At 43.4% G+C, this 20,602-nt stretch overlaps 1 protein-coding gene across 8 annotated transcripts; it reads right to left on the bottom strand.

Annotated features, from left to right (window-relative positions):
• Window positions 1-2,401: 2,401 nt before the first annotated feature.
• Window positions 2,402-19,743, bottom strand: hnrnpk (heterogeneous nuclear ribonucleoprotein K). 8 transcript variants are annotated; one of them, XM_083644016.1, is made up of 17 exons: window positions 19,689-19,743; window positions 18,886-18,966; window positions 18,592-18,742; window positions 18,113-18,210; window positions 17,567-17,623; window positions 16,534-16,577; window positions 13,894-13,966; window positions 13,243-13,356; window positions 12,494-12,622; window positions 11,028-11,365; window positions 10,494-10,541; window positions 8,617-8,659; window positions 7,283-7,298; window positions 6,613-6,672; window positions 6,382-6,449; window positions 5,600-5,769; window positions 2,402-3,684 (listed from the first exon to the last, which is right to left on the bottom strand). In XM_083644016.1, the coding sequence occupies exons 3-17, from the start codon at window positions 18,647-18,649 to the stop codon at window positions 3,654-3,656; spliced, it is 1,347 nt and encodes a 448-aa protein (XP_083500142.1). In that variant the 5' UTR covers window positions 18,650-18,742; window positions 18,886-18,966; window positions 19,689-19,743; the 3' UTR covers window positions 2,402-3,653. The 8 variants fall into 8 exon arrangements, with proteins under 8 accessions (XP_083500142.1, XP_083500143.1, XP_083500147.1 ...); XM_083644017.1 differs by having other exon boundaries at window positions 2,402-3,352; XM_083644021.1 differs by having other exon boundaries at window positions 6,613-6,645.
• Window positions 19,744-20,602: the final 859 nt, after the last annotated feature.

Raw genomic sequence — 20,602 nt, 5'->3', positions numbered from 1 at the left:
GGACATCTGGTCACCTAGGGTTACAATTTAAAATAAATGTATATCGGCTATATTCTGGACTATTGTGTATTTGTGGCTGTGCACTGTAAATATGGACTCTTCTTATTGTCTACTTTGACATCATAGATATTATTTTTTCATAGTTATTCAAAATCATACTCCCAAATCTATTTTCAATAACATAATTTAGCCTATAGTTCAGGGATTCACACACTCTACCAGATGGGCGAGTGGTGGTCAGATGCAGGCCCGGTTCTACGGGGGTGCATTGCACCCTTATTTTAATTGTCTGCATGCTCAGTTGAAAAGTAAAAAAAAAAAAAAAAAATGCTGCAGCTGCACACTTACTGTTTAAACTTGAATTATAATTGTTGTTGTTCTTTGTTCTTTGATGTGAATTTATGGCTTTTTGGCACCTACAGTATATGTAACCTTTTAAGGTTGAGATAATTGTATTATCATTATATGGTCCAAATATTTCAGTAAAGCACTTTATTATTACATTATTTTTAATAAAATAACATGTCAAATTTTCCTTTGGCCGGCCGCCCGAGTGGGCCCGGCCATGGGCCGGGCATCTGCACCCCTTCCTATCTAGGATGCATCCCTAGTCATCTTGTTCTGGAACCGGCCCTGGTCAGATGACTTTACCTAGACCAAAAACCAACTACATGAAGAAAACTGTCATATAGCCTACAGGTCCATAGCCACTTGGAATTGTCTACCATGCAACATTTGTTCCATTAAAGGGAGAGCTTGTTTTAAAAGGATGCTTAGAGCCCATCTACACTCACTCACACAACCACACACATAACTATGTTTCAATCATGAGAGACCAGTGGGTAAAGTTTAACAAGCGAGCTTTATTCACGAATGGCATGGCAATTAGTTCTATGGCATGAAATGGCATGGCAACTAATTCTATGGCATGGCAGCATGGCAACTAGTTCTTTGGCGTAATGACTCTGTGGTAAGATGCCTCTCTTCTTGTGGTGAGAGAGGAGGGCATCTGCTCGGACTAGGATAGAGAATCCCCCCCGTAGGGGCTTCTTCGGGAGTCAAGACGTTGGTGGTGGACTGGGGAGGTGGGTGGGGCGAAACGCAGCTTCAGAGGATGGGATACGATCAGCCCAGGTACAGCGACCATGAGGTGAAGGATCAGGGAAAGAGGACGATGACGCGCTGAGCATGGCTATATGTACTGCCACGTCATAGCCTCGGCAGTGACATCATTATCAATATCTTATTGGCGTGTTGACAGGGGCTGATTGGCTATTGAGGATGGGGTGATGAGTCAGGAGGCACACGTCATAATGGACATCACAGATTATGCTTGACTTAAACTGGGAGCTGATGCCTATTGTGATGTGAGGTAACGTGACTGGTCTTCATCTTGAAACTAGGTCGAGACCAACATTTCAATCATGAGAGACCAGTGGGTAAAGTTAAACAAGCGAGCTTTATTCACCAATGGCATGGCGATTAGTTCTATGGCATGAAATGTTTATCACGTCATTTTTCAGCCCATGATTTGTTTTTCTATGGTAGCTTATAGTCGTATTGACCAAATATTATTTTGTGTTACTGGCCAGCTAGATAGCTAGCTGATCATGCAAATGTTTGTCTTAACTTAAATTTGTTGTTTTATCCTGTCTTCTATTCTTTTACTTTGTGTTTTTGTATTTTAATTATTGTTATGTAATGTAGGCTATATTTTGTCTTGGACCCCAGGAAGATAGCTGTCGTCTAGGCGGCAGCTAATGGGGATCCTTTTAATAAACAAATATCATATGGTGCAAATAAATAAAAACAAAATCCTTGGAGAAAAACACACTTGGATCTTAAGGACCAGTGCACACACAAAACAAATGACTAGAACCCGGTATTACAGAGCTGATGTTTTTCGAATTGTGTCCTCCTGAGGAGCATGCCCCCAGACTCCAGTAGTCAAATGCAGGAAATTTGTTCACAAGTAATCCAAAAGTAATCAGTTACATTATTTTTATATCGTGATACTTGGATTACATTACTGATTTTAATTCTTAACAGGAAACTAGTAATTGTATCAATTACATTTTTAAAGTAACCTTCCCAACCCTGAGGTTTGAATGTTTCTTAATTTACTTGTCAACTTTGTACTTTCAGCCTTCGCCATAACTGTCTTGGTACAGACACACCCACATGATGGGGGGTGTAGCACCCAGCCAATAAGGTGTGTGTTTATTTGTGCTTTTATAAGTTAACTATAACAATCACACCACCAAGCACACAATTCTGTGTCATAAGTAATGGTTGAGATGGAAAACTTTTGTATTTGTGTTATGTCATGTTTATTGATGAAATAGTATATCTTTTCAGCAAGCTTATTAAAACAAGGCAAGTCAGTTCAGTAAAAAGTGGCATTATCTTTATTCATTTTACAATTTGACAGTGTGAAGTCTACAGCATGGAGAGCAAACAAGTGTAGAACACAGGAAACTGCAGGGACAAAACATACCACTTTGACATCATTGCCAAGTCTTCCATACAATGTCAGAACAAATTACAAGCTACATGTTTCCATTTCTGAAGGTTACTCAAAACAATTCAAATTGCTTTTGAATAACTAGCATGAATATGCTTACAAAACAGTCAAAATTGGCCTGTATCTTAAAAGTTTACAACTGAGTAGCGCGTCAGGGTTATTTTCCACATAAGTCAGAGCCCCGACCTCACACAACACCCCAAAACTGAAACCACTTGAAAGAAGACTACAATTTCCTACATCTCTTAAAAATAATAATCATAAAATGTTCCATATAAAAAAGAAAAGTATCTTACATTCTGCACGTTGCACTGAGTGGTAATGGGGTACAACGGTGTGAGAGACCAATACAGACAGGAGAAAGCACACCCACCCACCCACACACACACACATGCACACACACTGGACAGATTCACTCTAGAGACACAAACATACACTTACAATTCTTAAAAAAAAAAAATCATCCAAAAATAAAGGTTATGTTTATTGATGTCTGTCAGGAGAGACTGAAGAATATTTTGATAGACATGTGAGTGTTGAAAGAAAAAAGAAAAAAAGTCAAGGTGTGTGAGATAAGTAATGGACTACACTTTCAAAAAATGTAGAACATCCACATTTTCTTTTACGCACACATCGCACAGGAATGTTGGACCTTATTTTCATTTAAAAAATACAAAAATAAAATTCAAAAAAGAAACCCACAATCCAGGATAATAGTCTGAGGGGGCTGTGTTGGACAGGGACAGAGGGGTTGGGGGGGCAATCTGAGTCTGCTTCAATCTGAGAGTCGCCTGGGTCTAGAGGAACTGACCAGAGTACTGCTTCACACTGAAATATAAAGAGTAAAAAAAGAAACAAAATACAGCAGAATAAAAATATAATTCACATGAGTCAGTGAAAATATATATATATTTATGTATAGTACATTTGGGCAACTGTTGGGAGATGGGAGCTGTCAATCTTGGACAAAAAGGACGGGGGCGGTGGGGTGGGGGCGGGTGGGTGGTGGGATAACTGAGAGAACGAGAGAGACAGAGAGAGAGAGAGAGAGAAAGAGAGGTTGGGGGAGGGGGGATGTGTGGCATCGGTGGCGGGAGAGGAGAGAGGAGGAGGAGGAGGAGGGGTGTGGTTAGTCCTTGTGTCCAAGCAGGTGCAGCGCACTGGGGGGAGGAGAGGAAGGAAGAGGGAGGCAGGGTTAGTTATCATGGCAACACTATACTACTTATGATGAAGACAGCGGCGGCAGTTCTACAGCTGCATTAGCATTTGGGCTAAGCTGGATAGCATCAACAAGGAAGTAGTGTATATTATACGTGCCTACTGGTTGCCAAGGGAGACAGAAGAGGAGGAGCCTGTGCTATTTGGCAGACTGTGATTTGTTGTCGGTTGATCTAACTAAAAACAACAAAATCACTAGTCTTCCACACAGCAGCAGCCAGGGGAAGAACCAATCCACTCCCTGCTTCACAGTGAAACGGCTTGGATGGCAAAAGAACGAGACGTTCTGGTCGTTTCCTTCCACTGATCATATTTATTGGACAAATATGACAGTGTGAGAAACATGTGTGACCCGTTGTTTTTAAATCAATTGAGAAAACTGTAAATATATACTTCACAAAAATATAAACCCAACGCTTTTGTTTTTCGCGCCCATTTTTCACAAGTTTAAATAAGAGATCTAAGACTTTCTATGCACACAAAAGGCTCATTTCTCGACAAACTTTGTTCACAAATTTGCTTAAATCTGTGTTAGTGAGCACTTCTTCTTTGCCAAGATCATCCATCCCACCTGACAGGTGTAGCGTATGAAAATGCTGATTAAACAGTGTGAGTAGTGCACAGGTGTAGTGCACAGGTGTGCCTCCTGCCTCGGGCTGGCCACACAACACAACGCCCACAGACGTCGCAAGTTTTCAGGGAGCGTGGAATTGGCATGTTGACTGCAGGAATGTCCACCAGAGCTGTTGCCCGTGAATTGTATGTTCATTTCACGACCATAACCCGTCTCCAATGTGTTAATATAATCATGCTATTTAATCTAGCCTGACATCGGCAGACCAGTTCGCAAATGCGAATGAGTGTGGAATTACATTTCTATTTCGAGGGGGCGTGACCAACGGGCACAGTCCGTGAAATGCCTCACCCAATCAGAGCCACGAAACGTGTGATGCAGAGCGACAAACATAAGATCTGTGAGGTTCCCAGGCTAGTTTAATCAGCATCTTGATATTCCACACCTGTCAGTTGGATGGATTATCTTGACAAAGGAGAAGTACTCACTAACGGATTCAAACAAATAAGTCGACAGAATTGGAGTGAAGTAAGTCTTTTTGTGTGTGCATAGAAAAAGTCTTAGAAGAATGGGAGCAAAAACAAAAGTGTTGTGTTTATATTTTCATTCAGTATATGTACAAATATTTTATTATATTTACGGTATATATATATATTTTACTCATTCATAGCCATTTCATGTAAGAGGAAGGTTTGAAATAGTTGCAGGTTGCATGGGGAGGAAAGGAAGGGGTTAGTGAACAGAATAGAGCAGGCAACAGAAACGCATGGCCCAACAAGGAGAGGCTTAACTAGGATCAGAATGCATTTTTATCATACACAAATATATCTATGTATATATTTCCAATATTCAAATCTATGAATGAGTGGAGTCAGGATGTGCACAGAGGTAAAAGCATAAGCATCATATTTTTTTAAGAGCCAGATTAAATCCTATTACATTTTTGTAATGGTTATTTTAGCTTGCCTGGAGATGGGGATAGATTGCACTTAAGCGTTTGACCGACTTTAGTACGATGCTAGCCAACAGATCTGATTTGAGCTGAACAGCTCACAGAATAATTTCATGGCGTTTTCAAAGGGTTCCACCATGTCAACTCCAAGGCAAGCTACTAAGCCCACACAGAGCAATTGGAAGCGATTACAAACGGTTCAATTGCAAGCATGGTCGGTCGCTCCATCTCAATCAAGTATTTCAAATCAGATCCAAGGATTTCTAAATCCATTAAGACCCGGGTAAATGTCATGTGTTAGTCCCGTGACAGAGGCAGTTTGAGGACTTGCCTGTTCTGCAGGAGGTACTGGGCGTTCTGGATCTGGTCCTGGGTGCCGCTGATGGTGATGATGCGGTCCTCAGAACCTTCCAGAGGCTCGTCGATCTTGATGGAGGCTCCGGACTCATGGCGGATCTGCTTGATCCGCTGGCCCCCCTTCCCAATGATAGAGCCAGCCAGCTATTGGTTGGGTATTGAGAAGGAGAAGGGGGGGGGGGGGGGGGAGAGAGAAATATTTTAGGCATGGACAATCTCTTCTTCTTTATTTTTTTTTAAATACATGGACAAAAAAAGGGCAAAGTGACACACAAAAACAGAGCATGAGTGTGAGATAGGCTTGAATATACAACCATTTTAACTAGTTGCGGTACACCTCACTACGCCGTGTCTTTTAGGTGGAAACATTGCTCGTCAAGTCGCATTTTTATGTCAAATATTAAACTACTATTATATGCCTGTGTGGGTGGGTGTGTGTGTGTGTGTGTGTGCATATCGGTAATAAAGCTGGCGTGTGGGAGACAACATGATTTATTGATCGCTACATCATGAATGCACCACACAACAGACATTTTATTCACTGCATGTATAATGAATGAATGTCAAAATGTTGGAATACGACATACATGACAAAACATGATGATTTATAGCTGCTAAGATATGAGAGGGTGCAGATGACATGAACACACACGGCAGCAATCTGACTGAATATCTGTCATGTCTCATGGGGGGACAGTGTTTTGAAGGAGATTTATCCTTTTGTGTCTGTGTGTGTGTGTGGTGTTGCTTACTCACATCTTTCGGGATGGTCACTTGTGTGGTGATGACTGGGCCTCCCATGTCATTATAGGAGCCACGTCCACCTGGTAAGATGGAAGGAAAAGAGGGTTGAGGAAGAGAGAGGAGAGAAAAGGCGAAAAGATACTTATCTGGTGGTGGATATAAAGCAAGTGGAGTTAAGAGGAGGAATGGGGGAGCTGCATGCATGTGCATCAACAAAATAAAATCTTATCAATAGACACTCACCGGATTGGTAGCTGTCCCAAGAGGAACTGTTATCTGAGAGAGAAAGCAAGCACTGACTCACTGAGAGTGAAACAGAACACAAGTTATTTCTGACATCTGTGAAACAACACATCAGTAGTAACTATTCCGTCACAATACTGAGCTCAGACATGAACACATCATTAATCTCACTTGCGTTCAACGATGCCTTTTGAACTGAATCATATCGATGTATATAATAAACAATCAATGCCGGGAATTTTATTCTAAAAGCAAAAATGTCATTTAGCTAGTTTCACATTTATTTGAATGACGATAGCACTGCAAACAGCCAAAACATCGTATGCCGACTGCAACCTTTGCAAGTGCAAAATGTCTTCCCAGTCTGAATACCCATCTACTCACACGCGACTCAGCCAACATGAGAAATACTCTCCACGTTTTCCACCATGTTGGATTACATCCATAAACAAAAAGGCTAAGCATCACTGACGACTGCTCTGTCATGACAGTATTTGGTGGCTGTAGTAGTGCCAACAGTGTCAAATGACCACTCGGCTGCCGGACACCAGTGTGGTGGAAAAGATATGGGCACCTGCGCACTCATAAGCATATTAACAAAGACGCTAAGAACATTAACGACCACATATCCATATAATGGGAGACAAAAGAGAGAAATCTCAACACTTACCATATCCACCTCCACCCTGCAGGAAAAAAGACAAAGACAGAAGGGTTACACAGAGCTAACCCATCTCTTTTCATCTTTCCACACATCATCGCTGATGAATGCATAGAAGACTGGAGGGATAAATGTATGGTGATGCCGCAGCCCCTCCATGGAGTAGACTCAACTGAAAGCCATCCAGTTTTCATCCATAAGCCAGACTCCTCCCTCCCCCCCCCCCCCTCCCCGCATCTCCATCAGCCCCCATTTTCACCTGCTATTCAGCTGCTGTCACCAGGGCAACAGGCGATTCAAAACGCTGTTGCCGAGCAACGGCAGGCAGTATCCTGCCAGCTCTCAGAGAGCGAGAGAGAGAGAGACCTTCCAGTCTGTCAACAAAGCTTTATTATTGCCTAGCAACCAGCCACGGCCAAACCCCCTCCCCCACCCTCCCCCACCCTCCCCACCCTCCCCACCCCCCACAACCTCCCTCTCCTTGCAGGAAAAACAGGCTGGTCGTGAAAGTACATGGTAGAGGGCAATTATGGCTGATTATTATGGAGAGTCTCCGGCTGTGGTGATTATGGTCATTTGGTGGCATGGCTTCTTACGCCAAGCCGGAGCCAGCTTGTATGCTAGGGAAAAAATAAAATAAAATAAATCAAAATATCGATATATTGATCACGATGCTCTCGCGATACATTATCGTTATCGCATCATATCGTGACGTTGATCCTGAAATGTGTGTTTTTTTGCACTGATTTATGTTTTTGTTTTCTGTCAACTTAATTTGCACAGATTTAAATGATTTTAGCGAGGCATTATTGTGTATCCTTTCCTTTAAACATTTGAACTTCACACGTGGCAAACTGCAGTCAGTGTGTGTTAAAGAGGCAATATGCAGAAGGCACTTTATTGTACATTGTTTCATGACAATTCTGTGAATACATAAGATAATTCCTGCTTTTTAGGGGTCTTTTTTCCTCTTCAGTTACACAGATATGATGTATTGTACATGGAATATCATAAAATGTATCGATTATCGCAGAATCGCGATACAGTACCATCGTTATCCAGGTCCAAGTATCGTATTGTGAGTTACTCTGCCATTCCCACCCCTATTGTATGCATGGTCAGGGGCCAGGGCTTTGGGTGAGTGTGCGCACACATGCACGCGCGTGCCCAGCCATGGAAAAATGTCACACCACTATTGTCATTAAACCAAATTGAACAATCATAGCCATTGTCTGGTGTTGCCTGTTCCCTGTTGGGACCAATCGGCATGTCGGCCTGAGGATGCCGGCACCCAATGAGATGCCAGAGACAGACGTGTATGCATTTAGCCAAGGGTCACTAACCATGCTATCGCCATAGCGATCCGGTCTGCCTCTTCTGTCACTGCTGACGAAGGAGGGGGAGGAGAAAGGAGGGACATAGAGAGAGAGAGAGAGGGGTAGAACGAGAGGAGACAAAATGTTTAGAATATAAAATGCTTGACAATATTCCAAAGGAAATCTATGGTCTAGGTCAAACTGCATACACACGCTGAGCAAGATTACAGTATAAACACATTTCCTCCCAGCCACCCACCCACACACTAACAGGAACAGCTCTGACAGTGTTATGGTGAGAGGAGTGACAGGTGGTGGTGGTGATGATGATGGAAGCCTAGGGCTGCTACTTTCTCCCCAAAACTGAGTTCAAATAAAGCCTTTAATAGAAGAACTGTGTTTGGGCTTATTTGATCCTGCAGTTGCAACACAACATTTTTGGGTGTCCGGACAATCCTACTGGTACTGGACACGAGGCTGCTGCCAGGCTATCATACTGGTACTGGACACGAGGCTGATGCCAGGCTATCATACTGGTACTGGACATGAGGCTGATGCCAGGCTATCATACTGGTACTGGACAGACACGAGGCTGCTGCCAGGCTATCATACTGGTACTGGACATGAGGCTGATGCCAGGCTATCATACTGGTACTGGACAGACACGAGGCTGATGCCAGGCTATCATACTGGTACTGGACATGAGGCTGATGCCAGGCTATCATACTGGTACTGGACATGAGGCTGATGCCAGGCTATCATACTGGTACTGGACACGAGGCTGCTGCGAGGCTAAAAGAGGGTATCAGTAATTAAATATCACCTCACTTGAGAAATCCAAAAAAGGACAAATTTTGCATATTGACTTTAGATTTCTTCAATAGGAGGACAAAACGTGAATTGCATCTCAATCGTTTTTTCTACAGTAACCCCGAGACTAGACTTGAAAATATGTATTTTTCAGTAACAATGATGGATCACTCAGTATTAAACAATACTGTACGTTTAGTACTGAAACCCCAGATCCAACAATGGACTACAGAGTATTCCAGCTAGCCTCAATAGTTTTAATAATAATTCTGAGCAAAACAGTGACAGCCTTATTAAGAACTGACTTTAAACTGGTGGTGATAAGGAAATGACCAGAGGATCAGCATATGGGGGATTAGCATATGGCCAGACTAGCTGACATGTGGCTGCACACACAAACTATTTGGATGTGGACAAGTGATGCCAAGCCAGGGCAGCTTTGGCATCACTAACAACATTACTGTGGATTTGGGGAGGGAATAGCAGACTAAATGGGATTACACAGGGCAGAGGAGGCCACGTTATCTAATTCAGGGGGTCTCTCCAAAACACAGGAGACCGAACAGGTGGATGTATCAGGCTGAGGGACAAACCAGGGTATTTGCAGGCAAAGGGACTGGGCGGGAGAGTAATGGATGCTTGCATGGTGGGTATTAGTATTAGACTTAAAGATACAATGAGGGGGAACAGGTTCACAAAGAGAACAGTTATTTTCCATCAACTGTGAGGACAACTGATAGGATAGGGATACCTCAACAATTTGAATTGAAGTTTGCCATCTGTCTTGGCCAAGCAAGAAAGTAAACTGAGCACTTGTCGGCTCTCAATTTTTTACTGCGGTCCCTGAAGACCAATGGGTTAACAAACAAGCTAGCTTGCAGAACGATGTCTCAATGACAATGAGCCATCTTCTGCTGAAAAGCGACACCAATACAATACAGAGTGTCTGCCCCCATTGTGACAAGTGCATGATCATATCAAATAACGGAATATAATAATAGAATATCAAACTGTCAAAGTATCCCTGTTAAGACACTGCACTAGGATACAAACCCAGGTAGGAGGAGAGCAGAAGTTTGGGGGCAGAGACTTACTTTGACCGGTCATCTGAGCCGCGGTACGAGTCATAGTAACGATCATCTCTGTGGGGGAAGATGGAGATGGAAAGAGAGGCGCACACACACACACACACACACACACACACACACACACACACACACACACACACACACACACACACACACACACACACACACACACACACACACAAATATGAGCACATACACTTTATGGAATGTGAGTACAATGACTTCTTAACTTCTCTATGAATGGAATATCAATGATTCTTCCAGGGGCCTAGATAGTATGACATTAGATTTACACACAGAATATTGGTTCCAACTGATCCTATGAATTGGAAAATGGAAAGCAAGTTCGGTGAATCCAGGTTCAACACAAATGGTGTTCCCACACTCAATTTCATTTTAGGGGTTAGATAGATAGCATGCCCCGCCCATTTATGCAAAACTGGTGCTTTAAATACATTAATAAAAACTTGGAAACAAAAAGCTATGGGATAGAGACAGCAATATTGCACGTGGTGTGTATGTATACTATATATCCCTTACCCTCCTCTGTGTGGAGGTCCCATGGCCAAGTTGCGACCACGGCCGCCCCCCCGGGCCCCCCTACCAAGGTGGGGTGGAGGGGGTCCTCTGCGGGGGCTCATCTCATCATAGTCCCGGCGGGAGGGAGGCGCGGGACCCCGTCCGCCTCTGCCAGAGGACATTCGGTCAAACCCGCGGTCACTACCTCCTCCTCCGCCCCTGCCCCCGCGCATGGGGAACCCGCCCATGGGCCTGCGGCTGCTACCCCTCTCCTCAAACATCATGGTGAAGCCGCCGTAGTCGTAGGTCTCGTCGTAGAAGTTAGGGTCGTAGGGCTGCGCACGGCCCTTTATGGGAGCCTGATGATGGAGAACAGGAAGATAGATTTTAGCCTAGGCTAGCAAAGAGCATTTGGCTTGCTCAGTCCTCAAGAATACATGTGTATTAAATGTGTAGCGTGTTGCACTAGGCTACATTAAATAATTAATGTCCAAAGATCAAGGTATTTTAGATCAGGGGGGAAAAAAGCATGGATTGGATTCAGTCTATCGCTGATGCTTGCTGTATTTGTCCAACTGCCCAACCCTACTATATTATTAGCATTATTATGGCCCATTTTCACCGCTGGTATCAGCGCGGCCCCGCCCAGCTCGTCTCCCTTTTTTGTCTCATTCCACCGATCAAAAACCTGGACAGCCCGGGTTGAGTCGTGCTAGTTTTGGTCCCTGCTTTGTTGAGGTTCCAGCGCTGTGGCCCAGGTACCATACAGTGACGTGAAAACACTGCAGACAGAATTGTGTTTACTGTATCTACTGTCAATGCTGGATACCAGTTTAGTGGGGCTTACCCTCTCTTCTGTTATTTCCATCAGTCTTTTGTGTTGCTGCGTTCGGCTCTGGTGAAATAAAATCGATCTCCTTGCTCAGCTTTAACATGACGGTGGTTTTCAATTGTTTTGAGAGACAAAGTCCGCTCCTCGGGAAGCCCTTTGTAGTTGTGTGCTATACGTCGGCTCCGCTAGGCCGGAGGCGGGGGTTTAGTGAAGCCGCGGTCTTGCATGGTGAGTTGCCGCCGGGGTAGTGGGCTGGCTTCCCTTCTCCCCGTAGCGCACTCCCGTCCCCCGCGCAGCGCATGCATGTGAGTTTGAGTAACAACAAAGTGATATCCATTCTCCTAGCCGATTGTCACATTTGCCCGTGTACACTGTAGGTCATTTAGAGACACCAGTATTTCATAACCAGTTTAAAAGTTCCGTGTATGGATTTAATTTGAACGTTATAGGCTACTTCGGCTATGGGCGGAGGACAGATATGCGGTCGCTATGACGACCAGGTGTGGGCGGAGGCGAGTAAACTTGCTATGGAAACAGAGTCTATATCAAGTAGATACGAGTAAGACGAGGTCGAGTAGAGCTGTACTGTGCCGTTATATGTGGTGGAAATGAGTTGTACATTTAAGGCCTGGTATCATACATGAGAACAACTTACATCAGCGATGAGCTCCAGCATTGTCTTGATGCACTCCACCACCCTCTCCGACTTCCCCCCGACCAGCACCACCCGGTCTGTCGACTGAGGACAGCACTCCTGAAACAGCTTGATGCTGGTCTGGGTGTTCTGGAGGAGACGCATGCATACAGGCACACATGAGCATGCACAGAAGCACAGAAGGCTATTACATGGATACAACCACTGAATATTAATTGGGGGGGGGGGGGGTTGAACCCCTGAGCATTTTCCGCATGAACTCACAAATCTGTCATTTAACGGATATTTCTATTTGGAATGACATCTCCATCTTGGTGGTAAGTATTGCAGGAAATGGAAGATAGAGACTCAGTCGTGTGGAACGGTCCAGAAATCAATTCAATAACATTGGTGAAACAGGAGAGAATAAACAATAGGAAGAGCAGGAAAGAGGTTATCCTGCCCAGACATCTCCCATTGGATTCAATTAGGCAGCATCGGGGAGTGCTGAAAACATACAGTATGTGCCCCATTAACCCATTGATACCTGATGCAGCATTTGTGTGTACAGTATATCCCTCATTTGTGTGTGTATCCCTTTAAGACCGCGAAAGGGATACACACACAAATGCTGCATCCGGTATCAATGGGTTAAGAAATATCTGAGAATGAGTGCTCTAACAGTTAGCATGCAAAATAGCAGTGTGCAGTTATTTTGGAACACGCTCAATTGCAAGCAAATTGACCCCCCATCCCTGCTGTCCACATACCTCTCGGAGCTCCTTGATCTTGGCTCCCTTCACGCCAATGATTGAGCCGGCCAGGCTCTGGTGGATCAGCAGACGTAGCTCACAGTCAAAATCCATCCCATTGTACTGCTGGTACTGACGGGAGAATCAATTTATGAACATGTTACTGCGCAGGCTAATGTGAACATCCTAACACTGTCCATGGTACAGTGCAGACATCCAGCCTGCACCAGTTCAATTACCAAAAAGACATTTCAGAAAAAGGCATCAGACCTTCCCAGGACTAATGTTCCCTTTATGGTAGCACGTTTCCTTTCAAGCGCTTTTATGGCGTTATGACAATAATTGTGGCATGCACTGTGAGTGGTTCTGTAGGTCACACAGGAGAGAATGGCACCAGCAAATGAGACAGAGAGACAACTGAGCGTTTGGGTCCCACTGGAGTCATCCAATGTCATAGCAGCATCCACCAAATGGCAGCATATTAGGTAAAAAGGACTCCGGATATTTTACTGTACTGCAGGTAATATGTGGAGAACACTGTAAAGGCGTTACACTCAACACAGAGACATTAAAAATCAACTCAGTCCAGGATGTTAAAGGTGGCGCAGGAGAAAGAAAAATACATGTGCTACAAAACAAAAACAATAATTAAAAAAAAAAAGTTCTCACCTCTTCCAGGGTTGGGATAATCTTCAGCAGGATTTCTCCGACTGTGTCGATGTCGGCACTGATGCTCAGGATGCTTCATATCGCACCCAGTAATCACAGGCCAGAGACAAGCCGAGGGGGACCAGACAGGGGGTGCCATCGCGAGGAGGGAGGGAATAACATTTCAGATGAGAGAATTCACAACACCCCCTAAGCAGAGTCTTAACCTTAAAGAACAAACCCAACCCAATTTAACCCACTCACCATTGAGACTAACCAGGCTAAATCAACAGCTGAAATCCTACATTTCCCAACCCTAACATGGCAGTAGACTCAAGGTCAATGGTAGTCCAACGCTGTAACTGGTAGATATCTATTACATAAACAATATACAGTACTGTACAAAAGTCTAAGGCACCCAAGAGTTTTTATATTAATAGCATAAAAAAATTAATCTAAGATAATTTCTTAGATTCATTTTTTTTCTGCATTAGTGTGCCAGTCGACTCCCGCTTATAGTATATTTTTTGATATACCGGTACACAAATAATTGAATCTAATTATTCTTGAAAGCATCTTCGCTTATTTATTTTTCTTTTACATGTGCCTTTGCACAGTACTGTATTAAAAAAAAATCAGTCTGTTGTCCATAGAAAGAAAGAAAATAGAAAACAAAATGAAAGGAACCCAAAGAAAAGTGATTGTGTTTGGTGACCATTGAAGGGGCAAGGTGGGGAAGGGGTTGGGGGGGGAGTTTCAGGAGGATCTGGCAGTAATAAGCACCAATGGTGCCACAGAGAGCTCTAAAAACCTGAAGCCAAATTGGATGGATGCACACTACAAAGACTTTGACCAGATTCCGCCCCCAACTAGGCCGTCCTAAACAAATTTCAACGACCATGGGGTGTAAATCCCCTCTCCATCGAGATGTATCCTTCGAGGCATTCTAGTCTTAAAAATGTGGCTAGGACAACAATTCTGGTGCTCAATTAGGCTTAATTCATAAAAATAAATAAATAAAATAATAATTAAGAAAAAAATCTTGTTGTTTGCATCCACCCTAAGGTAGCAAGACATGGGCAAAAAAACTGGGGGTTGAAAACTAGACTTAATTAATAAAAGAAATGTACAATGAATTCCCTGATCAAGAGAACTTAAGTGCAGTTCGTAGATGGGAGAAGAATGGCAGACAGCCGAGGAGTATCAGAGCAGGTTATACCATGGGAAATGAGGCGTTCCACCACTGGAATCAATGCTTTTTAAAGGGATATGCCAACTTTTTGGGAGTTTCGCCCATTTGCCATATCGCCCACACATAACCAAGATAACACAATGCCTTTACCGTCACTCTCCGTGAGGTATACAGCGAGCTACAGTCGTCCAGTTAGTTAGTATCGCCAATGAATTGGAGGAAATGATAGAACCGTTTAAAGTCACCAAAAACACACATTTCCAACAGCGCCAAAAAGCTCTATGTACATGTGACTCGGGTACACACCACGAGATTAAATGTTAATCCAAAATGCCGAGAAATGCATTTTTTTTAAAGGTAAATAGATAGCCAGAACTACTTTCTAAACATGGCTGGCAAACAAGGAAGTAACTTGATCTTTGTTTAGTTCTCGGTGTGGACTACTACGAAAATTACGTTTCACGTAACTATGGATTATTATTTCATCGCGTGGCGAGTACCCGAATCACAACATGTACATAGAGCTTTTTGGCGCTGTTAGAAATGTGTGTTTTCGGTGACTTTGAACGGTTGTACCGTTTCCTCCAATTCATTGGCGAATGGCGATAGTAAGTGGATGACTGTAGCTCACTGGATAATGCACGGAGAGTGACGGTAAAGGTATTGTGTATCTTGGTTATTATGTATGGGCAATATGGCAAATGGGCAAAACTCCCCAAAAGTCGGCGTATCCCTTTAAGGGAATGGGAGAAGCGACAAACACAAAACCACAGAGCGACGAGATGAGTGAGATAGAGAGACAGATATTTCCAACAGATCCAACAGTCAATAAACAATCTCAGATGAAGCGGAGGACAGGAAAGGAAGAAGAATACACATGAATACACTGAATCCTAGGCTGGCCTTTTTGCATTGCAGACTGAACGCACAATCTTGGGGTCTAGCAAAACAATGAGGGCATCACAAGGAAAGAATGGGATGGTGCGAGAAGCATGTGAGCATGTTTGTGAAAGAAAGAAAACAAACAAACAAAAACACCAGTATATCCATTTTGAGAGGGGGAGGGAGGTGAGGATCGCGGAAGAGAAGAGGATAGATAATCATCACTGAAAAATAATATCAAAACACAGACATATTGCAAACACTGGCACTGGAACATATTGTAGCGTAGATTTGAACAGACTGCGGAAGACTGTGGAAAAACCCTGACAACACCTGCCTAAGGCTCAATTGCTGACGTGACTTTAAAAATGGAGGCATATAAAAAGGATGTTGACATGGCTTTTACAGGCTGAAGAGGCAGATTTGGACATGAACGCATTTTAGGCATTTTGTTTCAGGCTAAAATACTGTGAGAACAGGTAGGTTAAAATACAGTGACTTGATAGAGGCAGGATGGCTATTTATTATTCAGCTTTGCTTGTTTGTCCTGTAGTCAGGCAGTGAGAGGGAGGAGCTTAGGGACATACCGCTCAGGCCCACTGCTGTCTGGGACTGACACACTGGCATTGTACTGGGCGTGGCATGGGCAGGGGCCAGGGCCATTCGAGCACACAGATGTCAATCAAGTAAGGAGCCCATTTAGGGACAGGGCACGATTATGGGCAGGGCCAACCAGGGTGTCAGGTGGGCGGGCGCAGGAGGGGCCATCCAGAACATGGGCAACAGAGGAGGAAGTGGGCAAAAAAGTCAACAGTAAAATAATAAACAAGGGAGAGGGAAGAGGGAGGGAGGGGGAGAGGAATACATTTTTAATATACAGGCTCTACACTGGTCAAATGTGATTTTATTTGTTTTTCTCTCAGATTGGTTTGTCAAAGAGAGAAGAGAGGGTGACATCGGAAAATGGGTAATGGCATATTGAGATTGAGATTAAAAGGGGGGGTCAATGTTGGTGGGGGGGGGGGACCAGAGACAGTGTGAGAGTTGGGAGAGAGAGAGACAGAGGAGAGAAAAAAGTGTGGAGGGGCAGAGAAAGAGAGGTAATGACATTGAATGAATTGAGAATTGGCCAGGTTGCTTAAACAGTTCTAGAATAATGATAAATGGCAGTTGGCGCTACAACCTCATCCACACTGCACTGAGCTCATGTTAGATTTAAAAAGAGCATCAGTGTTGCCACGACAAACTGATTACATATTATGGAGAAGGAAATGGACTTGAAGTTGGACATTTTGTGCCTAGGGCAACTTTAGCTGTGGCAATCAGATGATGTCCGTGTGACAAGGAGGAGATGGAACCAAACCCGAAGGGTCTGTCAGAAGATCTCATCAACATTAAGCTAATGTCAACACAGGTATCAGCTGACCACACCCCTTGTTTACACAGATCAAGATATATATCCAGTCATCCAGTATAAATGTACTAAAACAAAATTTTGGTCATATAGAGGCAGTTTGTGTAGTTGTTGGCAGGCTGCGCACCAGTGGGGAAAAATAAATAAAAAATAAATAAGTAAATAAATATATATATATTGAGGGGGTACGAAATAGATGTACTCACGTCTGTACGAAGGGCTTTGATGTTTTTGCCACCCTTCCCAATCACAGCTCCTGCATTCTAAAGACAGAAATCATACAAAACCAAACAAATGAAAATAGAAACTAAGAAATATGACATTGTAATTAACCTGAGATGCAAGCTCATGGAGAGTGAAAAAGGTGACAGATGCCAGGGCAGACACAAAACCACTCAGAAATCATTCACTAAAGTGCCCTATTTTGGGATCAAAATGGTGACTGTCACCTAAAGGTGATTCGTTTGCATCCCTGATTAACACATATGCATTTTTGAAGGTAGAACAGAAGATTTCAACTGACAAGATCAGGATGAAAGTAATGACTGAATGAATAACTAACATACGGAAATTACAGATTCCAACAGCAGGGATGTGATCAGGGCAAGAATTGTGGGAAGCGCAGGCAACCAAACAGCATGAAATCCCGAATAAAATGGCCTCTCAAATAAGAATGGAGGCCCATAAAAAGATGACACAAAAACAAACCAATGATAGAGGGGTTAAAAAACAGATGATGAGAGCTGATTTACTTTGCTCTGCAGGAGAATGCGGAGCTCCACCATCTCGTCTGAGTTCCTGGAGCGCTTGAACGATTTCTCGTCTTCTGCGTCCTCGGCCGGGCGCTTTCCTGGCATAAGGAGATAAATACACACTTAACACACACTAGACATGAGCATGCACAACCTTCCACAGAAAACTACAAGAAAAGCACTCACAAGGAGCACAGAAACCACAGTGGAGCAGAGAATCGCCATGAGACTGATGCTCAGATTTTGTTTTCACATTATAGGCCAAATCTACACACACAATTTCCCTGTTGTATGCCAATTTAAAAACAAATTATTTTCTTCTTCTTCCTGGATGGCACAACGGATTTAGAGAGGAGACAGCAGTGACATTATGTGGCTATGTAGCCAATAGAATTGTCAAATGTTATATTGAATAATACATTATTTAAGAGGATAACCTACAAGGTAAAGCCGCAGAGTGATATAAAAAATATCAATACCGTTTGTCTCTGTGTTGCTGAATGAGGTATCTTCTTTAAGTTCAATTTCTGTCTCCATTGTCAGCTGACAGCGGGCAGGATAGGGTGGGCACCTCGGTCCAGTGAACAGGCAGCAGCCAGGAGAGAGAAGCGACAAACTGTGTCTGATGAGCTGCGGTAGTCGGTCAGCATTGTAAGAGAGGGGAAAAATAGATATATGAGCAGTGTTTTGGAGATATAGCAGTGTTTTGGAGATCAGACTGAGACAACAGAGTAAGAAAATGAGTAAGAGACTAGCAGAAGACTGGCACTCACCGATATTTATTCTATAAGGACAAGGGCGTGATGATAGACAGAACTAATGTCAATAGGCAAGGACCAAACAGCTGTTGCAACCTGTCGATGGAGGGAGACAATTGGAATTAGAGTATATAATATGGATATAAAAGATCATTTCAGAGACAATTCTGAGTGGACCCCCAATTAACGTATATATCCATTATTGTATTTGGATTGTTGGATAACAGATAAACATTAAGACAGTAACGATAAAGTGAAATTAATAAAGGTACATTTTTTGGCCAATCGATTAAATAAATGACGGGAGGCTCACAAATCCTGTATGGTCACTGGAAGTAGCTAACGTTAGCTAAGCTAATGGTAAGGTTAACGTTAGTGTAAGTAGCAAAGTAGCTAACGCTCGCTTCGTCGGAATCGTCGAATAGATTCGAGTTGATCGGAGAGACACTTGTAAAGAACAGAAGACACAATACGCAAGATGCCGCCACTTTTAATTCAGCTGGCGTGAATATCGATGGTAGCTTAACGTGATTAGCAAGTGAGCAATACAAAGACAGGCCTGCTAACGCCAATCGCTCGCTACGGCCTATAGCGGCGGCACAAGCTAGCGGCTAGCTGATTTCGCCATATTGCGATCGCCAAGCCCAAAGCACAACCGGAGCTAGCGTTAGCCAAGTCAGCTAATTAGGTAACTCTAGCACGCCACACCGTTTCGTATCTAAACAGCTACAGGCGTATGTATTTGTACAATACCTGCGTATCTGAGTTGTATGAGGAATGCGGCCCAGAGAAAGGAAAAATAAACTGAAAACACAAACCTGCGATTGCAACACCTCGCTCGTTCCTCTTTCCTGCACCTCTATCAAACCCGGAAATGGTCAACGTTAGAAAAGTGCGTTGATTGGTGGATGTTAACCTCGCGTCACCAGGCTCTTCTCGACGAGAGGTGGATGTAAAGGTCAATCAATAACTGAGTCCATCCATTGGCTAGAACACAGATCAATCAGGCAGATTCCAAAGCTGTAACATTAGCCCCCGCACGCGCACGCCCCACGCGGTTTGGTTGAAATGTACCCGCCGTTGGGTTTGGGTTTTGCCTTCCAAGATTGTCATCTTTTTCAGTTATGATCTGCATCGGTAACGTTTATTTGCGTCTTTTTAATGCGTGCATGCGTGTCTGTTTAGCAAGTTCTCTTGTATTTTCCATTTCCCCCCATGGTGTCAAATAGTATGGTGACGAAGTTAAGCTAGCATTAAGCTAAATAACTTGGAGTTTGGAGTAACTTTGGCGCCTTGGATGTTTAACAGTCAGCACTCTACGCTATTCTGTCTTAACTAGCTAGCTGTTAGAAATCTCATCCTCACTTCACCTATCTCTATTTCTTTCCTCCCTTTTTTCCAGGTGTGATCAGCAGCACAGCAGTTCAAAGATATAGCATATCAGATTGATATGACAACAGAGAAATAGGTGAAGGCTATACAGAGGTTCAGTATAGACAGATGCTGAAGATAGAGAATGACCTTCCAATCCCACAGGGAGTGCTGGATGCTTTGTCGTGAATTCGATGGGAGTAGAATTTGAACCACTGAGAGTACAGTAGTGTGAAGACAGTGGTTTACAATAATTGTTTTAAGTGAGAGTGTCACTGTTGAAACAAACCAAATTAAAGCTGATATGTCTTTTAAAGTTCTTGCTAAGCTAAACCACGTTTTACTGGAAAATAACTCACAT

Source organism: Poromitra crassiceps, assembly GCF_964638095.1.
Source record: "Poromitra crassiceps genome assembly, chromosome: 10".
Lineage (NCBI taxonomy): Eukaryota > Metazoa > Chordata > Actinopteri > Beryciformes > Melamphaidae > Poromitra > Poromitra crassiceps.
Note: the sequence above shows the minus strand (reverse complement) of the source record. Positions and strands in the feature narration are given on the sequence as shown.

What these genes read in the sequence shown, in the direction of transcription:
- hnrnpk (XM_083644016.1), bottom strand. Translation starts at nt 18,649, where the DNA reads ATGGAGACAGAAATTGAACTTAAAGAAGATACCTCATTCAGCAACACA. An exon ending in GACAGCAGTGGGCCTGAGCG is followed by an intron (nt 13,967 to 16,533) that starts GTATGTCCCTAA and finishes TGCGATATGAAG; the next exon opens with CATCCTGAGCATCAGTGCCG. An exon ending in GGACCTCCACACAGAGGAGG is followed by an intron (nt 10,542 to 11,027) that starts GTAAGGGATATA and finishes CTTCCCCCACAG; the next exon opens with AGATGATCGTTACTATGACT.